The sequence below is a fragment of the Chelmon rostratus genome, chromosome 8 (genome assembly GCF_017976325.1).
Source record: "Chelmon rostratus isolate fCheRos1 chromosome 8, fCheRos1.pri, whole genome shotgun sequence".
NCBI lineage: Eukaryota > Metazoa > Chordata > Actinopteri > Chaetodontiformes > Chaetodontidae > Chelmon > Chelmon rostratus.
The window spans coordinates 26249510-26270199 of NC_055665.1; the positions used below are offsets into that span (position 1 = coordinate 26249510).

At 40.6% G+C, this 20690-nt stretch overlaps 1 protein-coding gene across 1 annotated transcript in view; it reads right to left on the reverse strand.

Annotated features, from left to right (window-relative positions):
- tsnare1 (T-SNARE Domain Containing 1) overlaps positions 1-20690 on the reverse strand; it is a 136304-nt gene that overhangs the window by 18445 nt on the left and 97169 nt on the right. Inside the window, exon 10 of the mRNA XM_041942404.1 lies at positions 11617-11726. Within this exon, the coding sequence (XP_041798338.1) occupies positions 11631-11726 (96 nt within the window). The 3' untranslated portion in view covers positions 11617-11630. The remainder of the gene's footprint in view (positions 1-11616; positions 11727-20690) is intronic.

Below are 20690 nucleotides of genomic sequence, written 5' to 3' on the forward strand. Positions count from 1 at the left end.
CAAGCTCAGGCCAAAGAATATCTGTGAGACATACCCTGGCAATTCCTCCACCTGTTTCACTCTGGACAGACCAACCAATTGACTGACTGATCAATCGACTCCCAAAAGCCCAGCCACTATCATGACTAAAACATTTTGAAGGGTAATAATTGCTCGATATCATAAAGGTTTAGGCCGGGGGTAATCTTTTTCTTATGAGGGCCATTTTAGCTTTCCTTCGAGGCCCATACTCAGTGGTGCCCACTTTTCACAGGGGTGGCACACACAGGGAGATGATTGGGTTGCACCTGAGAAGCTTATAGTGTATATGCGACAGGGTGGAGGGCAGTGCTCACTTGAGGGGCCAGCAAGTGCGTCACATTGTAGAGCATCACAATTTTGCCTGTCAAAGTGCAATTTAATTGAAGTCTGTACAAAAGTGAAAGAGGTCAATCTGCAAAAGGGGAGCAAACCCGTCTGATCCAGTCTGAGCTCACGTGACACCTGCAATAATGGATTTCTTTTGTCTGCTTGGAGGCTGCAGAAAGAAGTTATGAACACAGCATCGACCTGCCATCACATTTTCAGTTGATATGGTGAACTTGTTCATGAATAATTGTGTTTTTGTGTGCATCTGATGAATGTAAGCCAAATATTTACTCTCTCTTACCTCTGAATCTGTCTGTGCCTTTGGCTGCTAAATGCTCCACTAAGTTCACCAGCCACTCTCTAACTGCGTCTGCTGGTTGGTGCTGAGTAGGTAGTGTACACTGGGTTTTTGGAGCTTTTTCTCTGAAAACAGCTGCCTGCTGCTGCTGTGAAAGACACTATTAGAGCAGTGAGAGTGAACCAATACAGTAAAGTTACAGCTAGACAGCTAAACAATGAACTGAAACACACCATAAAGCTCTAAGGGGAGCTGCAGATTTAGCTGATTATTCTCTGCATGTTCATCAGTACAATAGTCACATTGTTTTCATGAAATAATGGAAACTATCCATTATAACTGCTTTAAGATAACTGCTTTAAGGTGCCAGTAAAGCCAGGTCTCCAGTCACTGCACTATTGGTCGGATTCTGCATATGGCACCCGCTCAACCAATCCATGGTCAATCAAAGACTGCAGAGGAGGCATCATCTGAAGCACAGGCAGATGGCCATTTTGACTCATGATCAACTTCCTTACAGCTCCAGTCTGAAGATTTAAGGGGATCTATTGGTGGAATATAGCAGAATGTGAATATGATATTCATAAGTTAGCAGTAAGTCTGCTACTTTCCACCGTCATGTTTCTACAGTAGCCTAGAATGGACAAACTGAACACTGGCTTTTGGAAGTGCCTGTTGCACTTCCATTTTTCATGTTTTCAGTGGTCACTCTAGGTTCCCCCACGGTTGGTTGCAATCTGCAACCTCACCACTAGATGTTGCTAATGTCAGGATCAGACGATTTTGGCTAGGTGGACCAATTACTAGCATTCGTGGCCGATGGTGAATGACAATCGTGCTCTATACCTGTGTAGTGTGGCATGCTCAATGATCTGTTGTGCAGCGTTTGGGACCCTCCACAACACCCCGACAAAAAGACTAGCATGTCAGAATTCTTTTTGTCTTGACACGCCTTGTGTGACATCACAACATGTTCCTGAGTGACCAATCAGATTCTCTCCACAGTGTAGTCTGGACATGGCAAAGAGGAAGAGGAGGAGGGATGCTGAGCTTGCTGCTGTCAGGTGGGACAATGAAAGAGAGGAAAAGGTCATTGAGCTGCGGCAACAGTATCCCTGCCTATCTGATGTTTCCCTGTGGGAGAACCATGACCGAGTCAAAAAAGACAAACGTGGGAGAGAATTAGTGGAAGCACTTCATCAGCCAGGCGAGTAGCTGCTGTCTATGCTGTCATAACATTATCCCCAGTCCTAATTGCGGGAATATTCTTATCATTACTCTGGTAGCATGTGATTAGCTAGCTGCTAATGCCAGATCTAACATTAAAGTAGCGTGTTTGATGCGGCCAACCCAGCCAAGCCTGCTCTTTGTGGAATATATATGGAAATGAATGGCTATATGGGAAACTTGTTGTACCTGTCCTGATTGTCATCCGGATGCTATCAGGACAGGTACATGGATGCATGAATAAAGACAGAACTGGCTGAAGTTTACACCACCTCCTGCATTTTTTTAATGTCAAAGCGCATCCACAGCTGTTTTTTCTTTCTTTTCTTTTGTTTTTTGGGGGGGTACACAAAGACCACCAGCATCACACACAACGCTTCTGTCAGTTTGACTGACAGTTGCTTCTCCCGCCTCCTCAATGACATCTGAACTCGCGCATGATCATGAAATAAGACGTGCCGCGATTGGTCGGGGTCATAAATGTTGTCCTGCTATTCACCCCACCGAGAGGCGGCAGGGGTTTATGGCGCTGTGACACGGTGACCATCGTCAAAGATGAAAACATTGTGTAGTCTGATCCCAGCGTAAATCCTACACACTGGTCCTTTAAAGCAACGAACATGAGTATTCGATGTTCATTGTACGTATACACAGATACATTCTATTTAACGACGACCCTTACTTTATGAGCTCTACATCAGAGCCTGTCACTGGTAGCGGTGGGTAAGGTAGACCAAAGGTGCCAGCTGAAGAAGACTTGTCCTGTTTCGCCTCCCTGTGCTTCACATTGTTGGACCCTGTTACAACTTTATTTTCTTCGGTGACTGTCGACTCATTAGATTTTCACGAGCCCTTCTTCAGTTAACTTCTTTGAGTTTTGCTAATAATAAAGCGCTTTACAGCTAAAAGAAGCTGGCCTTGTCTCTCTCACTTTGATATGTGGGTTTTGAAAAAGCTTGTTTAGAGACACATGAACTCTATAGGATGCTTTACAACCATATAAAAGATCTGTTAAGGAACAGTCATTGTGTATTGTGTAATTTCCATTTCATTTAAGCTTTCACTGATAAATATTTTGAGCTTTAGTTTTAACATCACTCCTTTTCTCCAGTTTTCAGTGATCCTTTTGTGTACTGCCTCGCAGGTTGCATATTTGCTCTCTCTTTTCAATCTCTTTGATTTTCTTTAACCCTGTTTTTATCTGCACCTTTTGAAGCACACTGGGGAAACTCACTTTGGTTTTAAACTACCATATCAATAATTTGACACTGATATGGACACTGACAGACAGCCACGAGAAAAAAGGCTGAGAGGATAAGAGTGTGCACTGAGCCATGAAGAGGTCAGCAGCAGATTCTGTGCCGGGGTTATAGATGTTATGATCATCCATCATCTCAGTAAAGAGCAGGAGAGAGAACGTCAGGTCAGTTATTTTCTCTGGCAGCCACCAAAAGGTTGTTTATATGAGGACCTGCTCAGCAGAGCCAAGACATCATAATTCCACAAATGTACAATTAGTGAAGCAATATTCTGGGCTCTGGAAGACTTCATGTGTGCCGACTGCATTTAAAAAAAATTGAGTTAGAGCTCAGCAAATCACATTTAAATAGTCTGAACATCCCTAACAAACTTTTCTTTTTTTTTAACAAAATGCTATGCAAAATAAAACATGCAAAATAAGGTTGTACTAATAAGGAGGATTATCATCCAACTCTGTGATTCCTCTCAGAACAGCTGATGATCTGATCTATCAGATCATCAGCTGATAGACACTCTAAAACCCCACCATACACGACCTGCTCAGCAGCAAGCAGCAGGCAGAGTGAAGCATTTAGAAGCTAAAGAGCCAGATATTTCCCTCAGCAGTTGGTGGAGACTAGAACAGAGCTAAAAGAGAGTGAATATTATGGATGATATTGTTGCGCCATAACTACTAGATATGGAATTTTTTACCTTGCTTAACATTTCTAAGATGATGAAATGTCCAAAATCGTCCATTAACTTGACTCTAAAGTTGATCCATCAGTGCTTTTTAAAGCTTGAAAAAACTAAACTAAAACTAAAAAAAATATGTGCTTTGTGTTAGAAGGCTTGTGAACCAAAGTTACAGTATACACCAGCTGTTTGGAAACATATTGCTCAAAGGTCTGCACCTGATTTTTATTCAAGGTCAGAGGTCCGAAACGATGGCTGATGACAAAATAACATGCAATCAATCATTTAACGTCAGATCAGTTGTGATTTGGCCAGCATGAACCCGAGGCAGACAAGTCTCATTCTGTCACCATATTTATTTCAGACTCAGACATTTTCTCACCACTACATTTACTGTAGTTGGAGGAATCGTGCTCAGGCGAAAGGAGACAGATTCTGTTTCTGTGATTTCGGAGCTGATAGCAAATTCTGTGGTGAACTCGGCAGCAGCTCTTGGTGGAGCATTTTCCAGAGCTCCACCAAGGAGGCAGTCAGAGCTCAGTACAAAACCCACAGTTCAACTAGCGATGAGTGAGTCCTGACCTCAACTAAAAACTCCTGTTCAGGATCCCAGGAAGCAAAAACAAATCAAAAATCCCCCATAATACTCATTTTGAGACTCAATACAATAGTTGGCCGACAAAAACAAACACAGTGACATGTTGGAGATGATGGAGTCGGACAATGATTTGTTTCTGTAGGACTCTTTGGCTCGTTGCCCATTGGCTGGCAGGTTAATCAATGATCACTGTCAGGACAGACTGGACCTCTCCAACCAGAGAGTAACGTTAGATGTGCACATGTTCTGAATTCATTAATATTCTGAGGGACGGATGTGGCCCATGGGCTGCCAGCTCACGATCACTGAGTTAAGGGCTGGGTCCACACTGACCTGCCATTTGTTCCTGATGCAGACTGAGGTCCATGCACGTAAATGTGTAGTATTTCATGCACATAAGGTGCATGCCAGACAAACTAAGAACACTTTTCAATACATCTGACTACACTGTTTGGAGGCTGTGCTTTCTGCCACACACTGACTGACAGGGAGCCTGAACATTTGGACCCATTTGCTGGTCTATTTATTCATTTTTCCAATCTGTTTAGCAAATAGAAACTACCTGTAGACATAAATTTGCACATTCTTGTTCAAGCCTCTTCCTTGAACAGGAACAGGTGTGTGCTGACTGAGAATATCTCCAGACTATCTGACCGCCTATTAAGATAATTCCTTTCATGGACGCCTCAACTGAAAGCAGAGAGAGTTGCTGAGAGTTACGTGAGCAAGTGAAACAGGGAGCTGCTTCTCTTCAGATTTCCGCAATATACCTTCCAACACCTTTAAAGCTCACTAATAAATGCAAATGCATACAACGTACATATGTGTACAACACATCAATTAACAACTATTAGAGGTGTTGGTAGGTGTATTTTAATCTTTTAGTCGGACTAGTTATGTCCTCCTGCGTCCAGTTAAACTATTAACCTGACTCCAGCTGTGTATCAAGAACAGACATGAGTCAATTTTCTCATCTATCAGACAGGGAGGGAAGAAGTGCTCTCATTGCTACCTCAATACAGTAAATAGCTTCCAGTTGAGCTCTTATTAAAATGAAGCTAAAAGTCATCTGTCTGTGTTCACTGCATGGCTTATGTCATTCCTCCTGTTTTTCATCTCCATCTGTCCATCCACAGTCTTGCTACTGTGGATTGGGACATCCTCCCTTAAAGGAAACTGTCTGAACAACGACAGTCTATAACATACTAAACATATGAAAATATTCATCTGTGCAAATATGTTTTACAGAAGAGGGTTTGTCTACATGTGTATTCCTGGTGTGAAAATTACTTGAATAATGGTAAAACAGTTGGGCAGCTACTGCAGTAGAAATTAAGATGTTTAAGACACCAAAATGTTAGATGGAGCTGAAAGCAGGTGTGTTCATCTGGATCTTTAGAACAAGAACTTGTTGACTTTGTCAGGCTTATGACTGTTCTCCTGTGGCAATAAACCCAGTTTATTCTGCGAAACTCAAATAGAGATATAATACTTTACCCTTCAGTGCGAATGAGGATAGTTATTCTCTCTCTCTCTCTCTCTCATACACACACACACACAGAACAGTAGTAATCCTGCCTCATCTGCTAAAACAAAGACTTTGGTCTATTTCCGTAAACATAAAGAGCTAATCTGAGATCTGAGTAAATATAGTAGAAGGCGATTTCTGCTAGAAATGTATGCATGCACCACAAAGAAATCTCCAACAAAGATTTTAAATATTTATAACTGATGTTTTTTTTTCTCACTAGTATACTAAAATGTAAAAATTCAGAGCATATAACAGGTGAAAACACAAGGAAAAAGTCATAGCTGACAAACAAATATGTAGCAGAGCCAAAGAGTCTTATCATGTGGCTTCCCTTCAGTTTCAGAGGCTAAACGATTAAAACAACAGTCATGCTGAAGTAGGTTCAAAAGAACAAGACAGTCATGCTCGGTTATGTTTTGAGCTAAATGTTAACATCAACATGCTAATATACGCTCATAATGACAATGCTAGCATGACAGTGAAAATACATCAATATCTTAGTTCAGAGTGTTAGCATGCTAACATGCAGTAATTAACACTAAGCGCAAAGAACAGCTGAGGCTGATGGGAATGTCATTCGTTTTTCAAGTGTTTGATCATAAACCTCAAATATTGGACAAATCCAAATTTTGCCTCAATGAAAATCAGGGGATCAGCCAAAGGGATTACAGTTCATCCTGGGGGGAACATGACTGTCGTAACCACATTTAATGGGCAATTCATCCAAAGACATTTCTGAATCTGAAGCAAAAAATGTCAAGCTGCCAATATACACAGAATCCGGCTGTGTCGTGTTCCAGCTCTGCCACAGCCTCTGAAGATGATCCTCTGCCTTTCTATCTGCTGTGTGAGTGTTTGTTTGTGTGTGTGTGTCCAGAGCTCTGTGTCCAGAGTGTCTTGCACCTTTTCGCACTGGTCAGCTTGCATGTATTGATCGTATAGTAAATGCCTGTGTATATCAACAGCCGACTTCACAATATAACTGTTCTCATGTACATGTTTTTCTGTTTCTGTTATCAGATACTGGAGCGAGTATAAAATTTGATTGCAGCTCATAAATTCCATGTTGTCATTACATTACAAAGCTGCTGAACTGCAGATAAAAATATTATTTCACAATCATGGCATCGTCAGAAGAAATAAACAAAAACAGAGGTTAATGACAGCAGCTGTGCTATAGTGACATTTAAAATGAGTGATGATGGAGAAGCTTAGAGGTTGTCATATTGAACTAAAGAGACAAAGCATCTGCTAGCATCTCAATGACCTGCAAATGTGTGTGCGTATGTGTGAAATGTGAAAAAATGTCAGCAAAACAGTTCTAGACGACAAAACAAAGGTGGGTGCTGAAGGACAGATGCTCTCCTCCTGAGATGGAACGGTGATGAATAAGAAAGCGATGCACCAGGATGCTGTGAACGTTAGCTGATAACCAGAGTTATCCTGATGATTCATCCTCCTCTGGCATTTCATGGCATGCCATTAAATATTTGTCAAGATATTCCAGTATGAGGTGGACAGATCAACAATGTATGGCTAACATGTCTCTGGCAATCAAGACATTTTTTTAACATTTAAAAAAAAAAAGGCTGGGCTAAAGTTTTCAGAATGAGACCTCAGTAAGATCTAAATTGGGCATTTTTTTGTATTTTAGATTTCTTAAAATATGGCGTCTACTTGACCCTTTTAGATATTGTGATCATTTATGTGAAATGTATAAACAGTACAGTAGTTAATGGTGGACCTCTCAGTGGCTCGTCTCTTTTTTTAGCTCTGAGACTGTCTTGCTGTGGTAACTGATAGTGTCTAGCCACTTGAGCCTCGGCCACCAACCGCTGAGCCTCAACATGGGCCGGTCACCATGGGAGCATCGATTCAGCCCGCTGTTTTATGAATAGAACACTTTGTTGCACAGGATTTCCATTTTCTTCCCCTCAGAGGAAAATAGGTGACGATCAATACTTTATGCAAGCAGAGACATCTTGTATTGACCATCAAGTAACAGTGAAGGTAAAAAACAGTGATTGTCAAAGGAGCTTTTGCAGCTATGAGTCATATGAAGCTAAAATCAGTTCTTTTAGTGTCACATGGCAGCTTGGTTAAACTTGGAGGACAGTTGGAGCACATCATTTATCTGATCGCCAACTTCAGGCCAGAGGTTAGCTATCTCTCAGCTTATCTTCCTTACTGGTTCTAATTATGCTTGAGAAATCCATCCAGGTAACCAGAGGAGATAACAGACAACGTTAGTTTTCACCACCACTATCTTATAATATGTGGGAATATAAAGCAACAAGTGAGTCTCATGAATACACTGAGCCGGTGGCTGCGAGTAGGGCCAAGGAAAAGCTCAAAGTGTAATAGACTGAAAAACCAGACGTGAGCCCAAAGACACCTTTGTGTCTTTTTAAAAGTTGCTGATACAAACTCCCCAAGCTTGGTATTAAATATGTTGAAAAATGTTTTCAACAAAATACGGTTAGCTAAGCAATGGCATGCTACACAGAAGATGCTATAGATATATTCAGGAATCAGGCTTTAGCAGAAGGCACAAATCAGGGGCATTTTTTATATGTCTTATATGTCAAATGACAGCGATGGAGGAGAGTCACCATTCAGCACGCTGACTAAGGCTTTAACACTTCTCAAACCGATTCCATGAAGGTTTTCATTCCAACCCAGGAGGAGCACTGATCTCAGTCTTCAGCTGATAACTAATGATCCCTTGATGTTGATTGGTTGGCCTGGTGTGCTCCTCCTGGGTTGGAATGATAACCTGCAGCCCTTTATGGAATCGGTTTGAGATTCCTGCTTTAACACAAATGGACACTGCTATTTGAATGCACAGAAGTAATGCTGTGACAGCAAAACAGAACCAATACGGCTGGAATGTGCAAAAGAGAGCAGACCCACAATCCTCTGAACTTATCAAGTGTCCAGTTGACTATTTTTTCTTTAAATGTCCTGTCTTATTCCCATGTTTTTCTCTAAATCTGCGTGGTACTGGTGAGTGATGTCTTCAAACCTGGACAGAGGGATGTGATACGCAGTCTTGATCAGACAACAGCGGGCCAACACAGGGCACATGTGGCAGTGAGTGTGTGAGCAGAGGGCTGAACCTGACACAGAGTCAGTCAAACAGCATTTTCATAAAGTCGGCGAACATTTTCAGAAAGCTGAGCTGGACTGACCAACGCAAACTATCATATTTCTCTTTCACACAATTTATGTTTATGGCCTCGACGGCACGACGGCAGTGAGTGTGAATCTCAGTCTTAAAACAAGCAACTGCCTTCAAAATGAGATTCAGACTGTGGACTAAGTGTTCTCTAAATAACCACTCAGTCACTAAGACACCTAAAATATATCCAGGACTATCGCTGTGTGCATTCTCCATACAGCATGTATGCAGTATACATGCTGTACCTTTGAATATATTTCCTAAAAACATCTCAAAATGTTAGCCTATGGAGTTAGAATTAGCTGACCCTTGCTGGCCTTGCTCTCTCTCATATTGAATTGAAAATGCCTTCTGACTGGGTTGTTTTTACATCATGTGTCCATAAGGCACATGGAATTATGGGATGTTTTTCATTCATTTTGTGTGAAAATTCATATTTAATGTTTTCCGGTAAACAATGCACATCCAATTTTCAAACTATTTGCACACAGTAGGAAGAATTTCTTTAATAATAATTAATTAAAGTTGATGGCCACTGTCCATTGTGCTGAATGTGCTTTAATTTCATTTTCCACCTACATTGTCAAATTTACATTACAGCTGGGGTTTGAGAGCATTTGAATTTGGGGTTCAGCATCAAATTCAAATCCTGTCAAATCCCTGAGCACATCTAACAAGGTTTAGCTTTCAAAAAGCAGGTAACTTCAATTAGTAAGTGTAAGTGGAAGGTTCATACCCATTATATTTACATGATGCCTTTATATAGATAACTTCTCCACAAAAACACCCAGTCCACTCATGGTTGGGGGCTTCTTCTCTATCACAAATCATCTTGGCTGAGCCACCAGCTTGCACACACCACTTTTAAAAAACAACTGCCGAAAGTTTCCTGTTAGCGGTCACAGCCTCATTGTCTACGAATATATAAGTGGTCTGCTCCACCACAGCTGTCTGTCGTTTGAACCAGCAAAGTGGTGGTCAGTCACAGCTACAAATGACAAACCTGCTACTTAAAGCGGCAGCAATATAGAAAAGAAAGAGTGAGAAAATATAAAGAGCTTCAGATAATTGTGACATTATCTGCAAAGATTAGCGAGTCCTTTGGGTATCAACATGAAACAGAATCAAAATTGGAAAAGTAATCAACAGCAATCGAACACCTGTAATAATAATAATGCTTGTGAAGTGATGTTGCTGTGCTATGGCCTGCTTTTAGGTTTGGTTTCTCCCGTCATGGACTGCATTTGGCCAATAATCTGTGCAGAACACGAGGCATGACAGCAGTTTGTTTGGCAGAGCGTTGCTGTAAGATGAAATTTGGTCTGCGTTCTGAGAAACTGCAGCATTATACAGTCAAGATGTTAAGGTGAGAGCAGAATTTAAGACTGCTGAAACCTGCAGGACAGGACAGCACAGACATAATGATTCTGTCCAGCAACAAGCACAGATTTGTTTTTAGTGGTGGCAGAACAGGCTGATGAACAACTGAGTAAATACAGCAGACAACACACTGGGCAATCGTTAGAGTCGCATTGCCAGGCAACCGCTGAAATCCTGTGAGAACACAAACTCTCACGGGCTGAGGCCCGAACACAGAGTGGACATTCAATAGTTACTCCTGCACTCAGGATAGATAACACGAGTTCACCTCCAACTGCCAGCTTTGGCCAGTTTTTTGTCTTCAGTGTTTTTTCGATTCAAAATAGTAGATCAACTGTCCTGATTCCTGCTGTAAATATCAAACACGTTTAATCTACTGAATATAAAGATTACCAATTACAATCCTACAACAGACAAACACACGGGTACTGACAAAATGACAAACAATTACTTGACTGACAGCAAATTATTTGCCAACATCAACTAATTATTTAGTTGATTATAAAGCAAAAAGGTGACTGTTCCAGTCGGTGTTTTTGGAGCAGTCCAGAACAGAACCAGTCTTTTGTTGTTCCTGTCCCAACTTGTTTGAAACATGTTGCTGCATCAGATTCAGAATGAACATGAAATGAGTATCTGTCGAAAAGGACGAGCAAATGATCACATTTTGTTTTATGTTTTATACAGTGTTGCGACTTTTTAGAAATTGTAAAGTAAAGTGAATATTTTTCCAGTTTTGGAGGGAAAAAAAAGGATTCAACAAAACAATAAATTGATTAATCAATCATCTCCTGACTGTACACACCAACTGACCACTCATCACACCCAAATTACATTTTATATAAGTTCAACAGTCAGAAGTTGTGTCGCATCAAATTAGATAACTTGGATCAAATGTGTAAGACAGTGTCTGTGTGTGTGTGTGTGTGTGTGTGTGTGTGTGTGTGTGTGTGTTCTTTTGTGTGCAGTTAATTCAGGGAAAAATGGAAACATGTCAGTAACCTCACCATCACTTTATTAAAAGGCAAATATCAGCTCTAATTGAAGCAGGAGCATCATTTCAACCAGTCTGGAGCCGACAGGACGGGGGTTACAGTGTTGTGTTTGGATGATCTTACCACAGTGGCCGGTCTCATTTTCTCGCTGAAGCGGCAATGATGATGATGAGGATGGTGAGGACGACGGCTCCGGCCACCAGGAGGTAGCACTTCCTCTTCCTCAGTTGCCTCTGTGGGAAGACAGAATTCAGCTGGTCGGTGGAGATGAAAAATAAAAATAATGAAGGCGCTTTAAAACTTTGCAGAACTTTGCATACGTGTAAGTGATCGCCATAGCACGTTAGCAGCCTGGTAAATGTCAAGTTCCTGTTTAATAGCCACATAACCACAACACACCAACTGCCGTATTTTGTGTTTTTTTAACCAATCCAATGCAGCCACCTGTCACACATTTGAGTGCACTCGCAATGTGAAAGAAGGAAAAGGCAGTCATAGTGAAAGTGAGCACAGAAGAACACACAAAGTGACAGAAGATTAACGCAAAGTTGTGAAGGAATGAGAGGATTCAAGGTCATGCAGACAAATACAGATAAAAAGCAGGAAAGGCTGAATGGGTTGGCTATAAAAAGGCCAGTGGTGGCCTACACTTCTATCCATTAAAGCCCTGTGCAGTCATCACTGCGATGGCTCTGCTGTACATTACTCTCGACTATGTGATGGCAGCCTTACGTGAGCTGAGAGGAGGAAGAGGAGGAGGGAGGCAACACACAATGTAACATACATTACCCAGATAAAATATTTTTTTTCTCCCGAATGTCTTTATTCAGCTTGTGCACGGCTATCAGTTCATTAGCTTGTTGCATATTTGTGTCACTGCTTGAGTTGAGAAAAAAGCAACAAATAAAACCTGAGATAAACTGGTGATTCCTGCAGGTTTATCACCTTATTACAAAGCTTCTGAGCCTCTGTCAGCGGGTAAACGGCACTCATCAATCTGCCATCTTTTCAAAGAGCATCTTTAGCTCGATGATGTTCAAACATACACCACAGATGTTAGAATATGCACAAGTATGCAACAAATGGGTTATTAGTCTTCAAATGCTTTTAGCAAATGGCACTGAGAACTGTTACTACATAATCCATGAGTGTGTCTCCCATGATCGCATTTCTCAAGACCGATGGAGGCTGTTAGGACTGTTGCAATTACAATGCATTCACTTTCATGTTGTACATGGCACTTGTTTTTTTTTTAATATTATACACATACTACATGTATATGTACATGTTTTTGGCTCATGTGATCATTTACAGACAAACAGGTTGGACATTGCACTGTGTGTATATGAATATGTGTATATGTTTGTATATATGTGCATGTTGTTTCTATACTTTTTAAGCTGTATGTTGTCCATTTCTTATGATTTATTATTTATTCTGAATAAAAAAAAAACAATTTATGTCTTTTTGGTCCTTTCTCGTTTTTTTTGTAAGTTTTTTTCAGAACTAATTTAATTTGTTTTCATTTAAGTATTATTTTTTGGCTGATTTTTCTGGGTGAAACGTGTAAGCAAGATGGAAGTCAAGCGTTACTCAAACAGTCAGTCTGTACAGAAGACCGAAGCGTACACTCACAACTGCCTGATCACAGAACACACAACTCAGAAACATGTTAAAGCACACAATTTCACAGCCGCTTGCTCTCAGTCAGTTCTTCCGATCTCAAGTGCTTACAGCCCTTAAATGGCTTTAAACACTACTTTCTGTTTCACTTCTAGTATTGCCTGTGCTATAATTTAGATTTCCAATACTTCAAACATTTCCTCCACACAGCACATGAGCTTCATTCATCCATGTCAATTACTTGCCATGTCTGTAAAAAAAAAAGGGGGGGGGGGTATTGACTGTGTTAAGCAAAAATATTAAAGTAAATAGAGTGAAGAGTAGGGGTTAGGAAATATTTATATTTCCTAGTTTCCTCAGGCGGTGACGATGTGTTGAAGCACAGAATCTATGTTGTTTCGAAATGCTTTTTCTCCCATTTTTTTCCAGCCTGTTTTCTGCTACAAAGGCAGCAAGAGCAGCGGCGTTAGACCAGAGCCGAGGCTGGAGTCTTTAAATCCTGACGCGCTTCAAAGCAGGGAGAGAGCAATTCATCTTCTTATCTGAGACTCAAAACAGGCTTTCTGTGTGGAAGAGAGAGGCAGAGCGGGAGAGGGGGAGAGGGGGAGAGGGAGAAAAAAAATGCTGTCGAGTAATTTTCCGTTTAAACGTTCCACTCCACAACAATTTGCATAAGCAGCCCTGCGTCTGTGATAAGAAGATTGGTAATTTTCAAAGGCTCTGTGGGGATTGAGAATTAAAAGCCTTTCTCCGCTATCTCCCCTCTTGCAGCTGGCCACCACAGATTCCCCAGCTTCTCTCACGCGTTTCCTCCTAAACTACGCCTTATAAACTTTCTCTGCTGTCCTCTCCTTCTCTCTGCTCGCTCTGACAGTGCCGAGGCGCTCCCTCTGTCTATATACTGTATTCCCTCCCTCCCTCCCTCTTCCATACACTCTTTCCCTTCCTTTTTATTTCTCCCGCTCACTCGTCCCAGCACTGCTGTTATTTGGGGAGAACAAGAAAATAAATAAGGTAGAGGGGGAACAAAAAAGGGCTTAGTATAACAAAGGAAGTGTTGCAGTATTTTTAAACCAGAATTTTCCAGATTGCAGGGCAGGCTGAGAGGCGGGACAGAGAGACTCACAGAGGGAGACATGGGGAAGGATAGAGGAGGAATGCTCTTATCACCAGTAGACTTAATCTGCCGGAGAATGTGTCCTTAGTAGCAGCACTTCAGGTCCTCGGGGTGCTGCAAGCCCTCAGGGAGAAGACAGTGTCTTCCTGACACCTGTTCTATTCACTTTTAATGTCTAATACGAGGGGAATAGTTCATATTTAAGCTGGGATATAATCAGTATGGGGTTTTAAAGATTGATATCCACACTGACAATTTACAAATCAGGCTTCCAAAAGCTATAGCCAGTATCTCAAATCATGATGTTGATGCTAAAAAGAAGGTTTTATTGGGAATTTTGTTCTTGTCAATGTGCAAAATCCTCTTAAACAGTACTTTTTTCTCAGTAATATTTATTTTATCGCTAACTGTGACATGAACTCTTAGCTGAAACCCAACACTAAGCGTGTTTCTATTCACTGATTTTTATGCACATTTTCAATTTATGCACAGTGGAAATACCAGGAAAACAAACGTCTACAACAAGAATGAAATCTTGCAAGAAAGTTTTCAAGTGGAAGAGTCGGCGTATCGATAAAAAGGTGTGACAGGGTGCCATGGTAGCAGACTTAGCTAATAAGTCATGACATACAGAACATTAAGCACGTGACTTAAGTGTCAGTCAAGCCTCCACTGAGGAAATGAAAAATTACAGTAGCATGGAAGATGTGTGGTGCAATAAGGAGACTGTAACCTTTCTCAAATTAATTCATTATTAATAGGCAGCATTAATGCCATACGTCCGTCAAGTTCTCCACATAGTTTTCCACTACTTGAGGTTTGGCTGGTGCTCTGTTAATTACTTCATCGAGCTCGTTGAATTGTTGTCTTCCTCTGTGGTGGTTTAAGGGAACTGGACTGGAGAATCACTACCTGTTTGTTTAATGAACCAACTCCTAATATTCTCATAGTGGGTGCTTTAAATTAATTTAAAATTTGCGCTACATGTTGATGGAAAACTGGCTAATGACAACAACAAATTCATGCATACTTGCGCTCTAAAGCTATTCCTTCATACATCCAGTGCAGGGTAAGATATACTCCATATACAGTGATCCCTCGCTATAACGCGGTTTACTTTTCACGGTTTCGCTACTTCACGGATTTGCATCGTGCATTGTGTTCTGCATTCTGATTGGCTAAAAAGTCACTCCGCTTCTTCTCTACCTGTGCGTCAATAACGTTGCAGTTTAATATGTACACGTACGTAAAACAGCTCGCCAAATTTACATTACGTACGTGCAAATTCTCTTGCAATTTCGAGTTTTGCCTATCACTATGTTCTTCTCCCGAACAAACACACCTGCACCGCGGGCTTCAAAAGAAGAAAACACTGCAGAGCAGAGTCAGGATGCAGCGGCTCAGTCTGAAGAGCAGTGAAATACCCCTGAGTCACTATTTGTCCGACTGTACTTTGTATTTTTTTCATAATCATTTTTAATTTTCTCCCATTTAATCCAATTACTCGGGTCGCGGTGGGCGGTGCTAATCTCCGCAATTTGAAGCCTTCTGTTCACATTGATGATTAAAATTATTATTTGACAGTACAGTACAGAAGTTATTTGTTTAAAAAAAACATTTCTAAAGTACTTTTATTTGTGAAACAAATGCTTGAGCCTGTAAAATGGTTTGTTCTTTCTTTTCAATGTATAATAGAGTATTTAATTGTATAATAATTGTAAAAAAAAAAAAAAAAAAAGGTTTCTACTTCACGGATTTTGCCTATCACGGGTTCTTTTTGGAATGTAACCCCCGCAAAAAACAAGGGTATACTGTACAGTAATCGTTTAAGGATTATATGTGAGGTAGGTAAACAAAGTTCAAAATAGCCAGTATTCAATATTTAAGACAAGGCTAATAGCAGGTACTACTGGAGGTAGCACTTCCTAACACTTCTAGAAGTTAACACTGGTCAACCTTTGCTAGAATTCACTATTTTGGATATTAACCAACACACCCCTGCATGTTTGGCTCTGTTTCCAGGTCCAGGTAGCAGTGGGAGCAAATTCAACAGGCCCTTCTTTTCCCTAGTCACATCCTCCAGCTACTCCTGGGGCCTTCCCAGATCAGCAGACATATTGAATCTCTCCAGTGTGTTCTGGGCCTGCTCCAAGGTTGCCTCCATGTTTGGATGGAAGGTGCCCAGGAACACATCCTAATCAGGTGCTCGAATCTCCTCACCTGGCTCCTTTCAACAGGAATGAGCTGATCCATGGCAAGCTCAGAGAGAGTTCAGCAATCACGTCAAAGGAACGCACTGAGTACAGTGTACTACACTTAACTGTCATAACGTCTACATTGTAATATTACATGAGAACTACATTTTCTTCAGCAGAAATGCAAATATATAAATATTAACTAACTGTGTGGGAAGGAGTGACACTGTTTGACACTATTCACTGCAGATACACCTAAACTTACAAAGTGAATTTCAAGCTTAAAGTGTAGCGTATTTGAATACGTACATCTACCTTTGGACAAGCTGACAAACTCGTGTTTTTAGCTTGACTGGATCAGAGATGGTTGGATTGTCACAGAGCTGTTCTATGGCTGGGTTATCTTGGGCATAACATATATACCATATATGGGTCAGCGTGAATGTTTATAGTTGAAATCTTGTTTGCTTGGTGCAATATGTTGTTCATAATTACCTGAATCACATGAACTAAGTGCGTTTAGTCAGGGTGAATTAGTAAGGGGTTAGTCTACAGTCATGTAATGTTAACCCCTTGACGCCTGAATTTATTTAGAATTATATTAAAAATAATAATTATTTGTGTTTTTGCTTTCAAATTGATCCTAAATTAAGAGGAGTTTGTTAAGTTTTCTGTAGCACATACAATAGATATAAATTTAGGTATGATGCAAATTAGTGACAACAGGCGTTAATGCTTGCATTTAAGCATTAACGCCTGTTGTCGCTAATTTGCCTAAAGATACTTTTTTTTTTCAAAATTCATAAATGTGCATCATAAAAGCCACAAAACTGTCTTACAACCATTACATTGTAACAACAACACAACAGCTGTAATTTTCACTTTGACCGGTCCGACGAGAAACCAGTGCTTGCAAAAGGTTCCTAGGTGTGTGTTGAATATGCACAAACCGGCATTAGAGGAATGCATGTGCGATTCAGCTGCAATGTGGATTAAAGCGGTATGATGTGAATTTGCGACAATCGGCATTAAGGGGTTAATGTTTTAACTGTTCAGCAAACGTATCAAATTAAAAAACAAAAGCAATGACATCCACATGTAACTATGCAGGAAAGGTCAGCTATTTATTTCAGTTCTTTAAAACTAAAGGCTTAAAAGTTGCCAAAGAGAGGGAGCTTAGTCGACAGAGGAGGAGAGGAAATGCAGCTGATGTTAGCTGCTTTCCAGCAGAAAAAGTCATCAGGCTTGTTTGAAATGAGCTGCGACTTGCCTCGAAAGTAGCCGACTGCAGTCGGGGGAGATATCAAATAGTGTGCCTGAAGTCGAACAGCTTGGAGTTGACTTGACTTATTTTGCAATGACTGGAGAAGCATTTGTGTTCTTCGTTCCTGATGACGTGGTTGCAATAGAAATCCCACTGATATTGGATGGGGATGGACATGATTAAAACAATCTGTCAGTATCAATATGCATTTAAAAGTATGATAGTATTTACTGAACTTATGAATTTACTGAATTTCTTCATTTCAGAAATCATCTAAATTGTTAAAGAAACATTTGAAGTCAAAAGCTGATTAAAGATATAGAAATCAAAGCAAGATTTAAGACATAGACTAAATAAAAGCATAGAAATGCAACTAATCCTGCATGTGAAAGGAACAACAACTCATTCCTTTTACAAGTACAACTTCCGTCAGTGGTTTTGACCTCTTTGCATTTATGGAGAATGAACAAATGTGCTAAATTGCTAATGTCACAAATGCACTCACGAAATACATTTGTTAGTGCTTAAGTTCACGCGGATCAATGCTGTGGAATAATCATGAAAAATGATAATGAAAGAGTCATTTAATTGTGTGGTGATATAAAACTTTTGCACAGCCAAGTGGAGCGTTTCATCCATAGCACAGGGTAAGAACTCCAAATGAGCGCTCAGCTTGATCTATGGGCAAGTTGTTTCCCATGAAACAATTTGCTTCTGCAGCTCGTAAAGAGCAACTGCGGCGCCCAGCTCTCACAGTGTGTGTGTTGGCCTGCAACAGTTCCATGTCTCACACAGTAGAGCATCCAGAGCAGGTTGGACAAAATGACAAACCATCATGCAATGCATTCCGAACGATGGTGATTGAAATTGTGCAGGTCTGCATCAGTCGGCTCATCTCAAACAAGCCTACCCTGTGAGGTTGACATTAGAGTAATTTAGCTGGTGATGACTACGCTCAAGCTACCTATTTCAGTGGGTGAGTCATTTAAATGTACCAAAATTAATTTAAATCATGCTGGCTAGGCCAGTGTGTATGCCATTACTGTATTGAACATTGCGCAGCAAGTCATTTATCGTAGTGGTTACTGGATGTAACTCCAGTTCTATGAGTGCATGCTACACCTCCTATCAGTCTTCACCAGTGGTGTATCAGGTTTTGTTTAGAGAGACAAAATTTTGAACATATTTTTGAATAGCATTTGCCAGTCCAATCCTCTTAGTGCAGCCTTAAGTGAAAAAGGTCCTCTTGGCACAGCATACCAGAGAAACACATGGTATTTAAAGGAACATTTCTCTACTGTTGAATGGGAAAGGCATTCCAATATCTTCCAATTTTACAATCCGTATCACAAATTCTGAAAAACAGTGACATTCAGGAGGTGTTGAAGAGTGCAATACATTGTGGTTCTTCAGTACACTAGTTTCCAGTATGATTCCCACTTCAAGGAAAACAAATTTCTACCTGGGGTGAAATTTAGGCAGTCACTTCTACTCTACTTTGATGATTTTGAAAAATGTGAACCTTTAGGAACGTCTCAAAGAAGCACAAGGTAACAGGTGTCTACTGGTGCAGATATTCCATTTGTTGAAGGTCTACAATAACATCAGTTTACTTAGATGTTTGGTGCAAGGCAAATGATGTGAAGAAATATGGCTATCCTTGAGTGCTAGAGCCATTACTAAATGATATGAAAGGTCTGAAGAGGATGGTCTTTTTGTATTCTGTTTGGGAAAAAGGCAATACAAGGAATACAAGGCACTGTATTCATAACCTTGGTGCCCACTCGACCCACTTGCAGATTTTGTGTTGGAGAGTGGTCCCAGTTTCAGAAACTGGAGCATTCCCTGTTTGAACAAAACAGCAACACCAGCTGGACACTGAAACAGCATTGGCTAGTAACAACCACTGCCATGGAGTTTAAAGGAATTGTGCAATTACTCAAAGTTTATTAAATAATTTTCATGTGACAACAGGTTACCCACCTGATTTACTTCATTATTTCCTTGAGGGTATTGCACGTGTATAATTGGCATTGTGTTAGATATCTTGACAAGGAAAAAAAGAGCTCAAACAGCTCAGCAGAATCGTCAAACAGTTCCCATAAGTGGAAAGACAGGACAAATTGTCCCAGAGGTATACAACCAACCTTTGCCTTCTGGTGGTAAAGCACATGAAAATTGGTGCTGACCGAGGCTGCTTCCACTTATGATGGGAAACAAAGTACAGGAAGAGGAACAGAATTGGCAGTTGTTGATGTCACTCAAAGAGTTGGTTATGTCACCTACCCACACAAAGTATTACCCAGATATCCTGATTGCTGTGCATAGAAAAAGATGTAGCGCTGTAGCACATCTAGCACTGTTTTGTTACGAGAAATCAATTCCTAAACATCATTTTGAAGAGCATTACCCACAGCTTATTAAATAATTTAGGCCACGAGTGTCCTTATGGATGATGAATTTGAAGCTAAGCACCACTTCTTTAAGAGGAAAGTCAGACAGACTGCTTGTGTAACATTTAGTAGCATTTAGGAGTCTATAGCAAACATAGAAGATATATAGAGCATGCATTAATCATAGGCTCTCGTGAGGATATATATTATTTGCTCGTCTTATCCAGTTCTTCTTTGCTTTCTCTTGCAGCTCTGCTTGCCAAAGTGGTGATGATGTTTGCCCCCAGTCCCAACTACGTGTTATTATTTCAGAGACTAAAGTTCACAAGTTAACCCTTCCAGAAGGAGTTTCGAGCACTGAGGACATTTTGGCAGCTGCACAGGATTGTTTTCAACTCCAAGAAAGAAGACTTCCTCCTCTGCAGTGCCACTGGATCGGTCTTTCCAGGATGACAGTTCCTCAGTTAGTTCATCCAACACCATCATTTTACCACAGCCCCCAGAGTATCAATCAGAACCGTGGCCAACTAATTTTGTGATACCTACCTTTTCATATAATCTTGAAATGTTCCTTCAAACAGGAAATAAGGCTTATGAAAGTGATG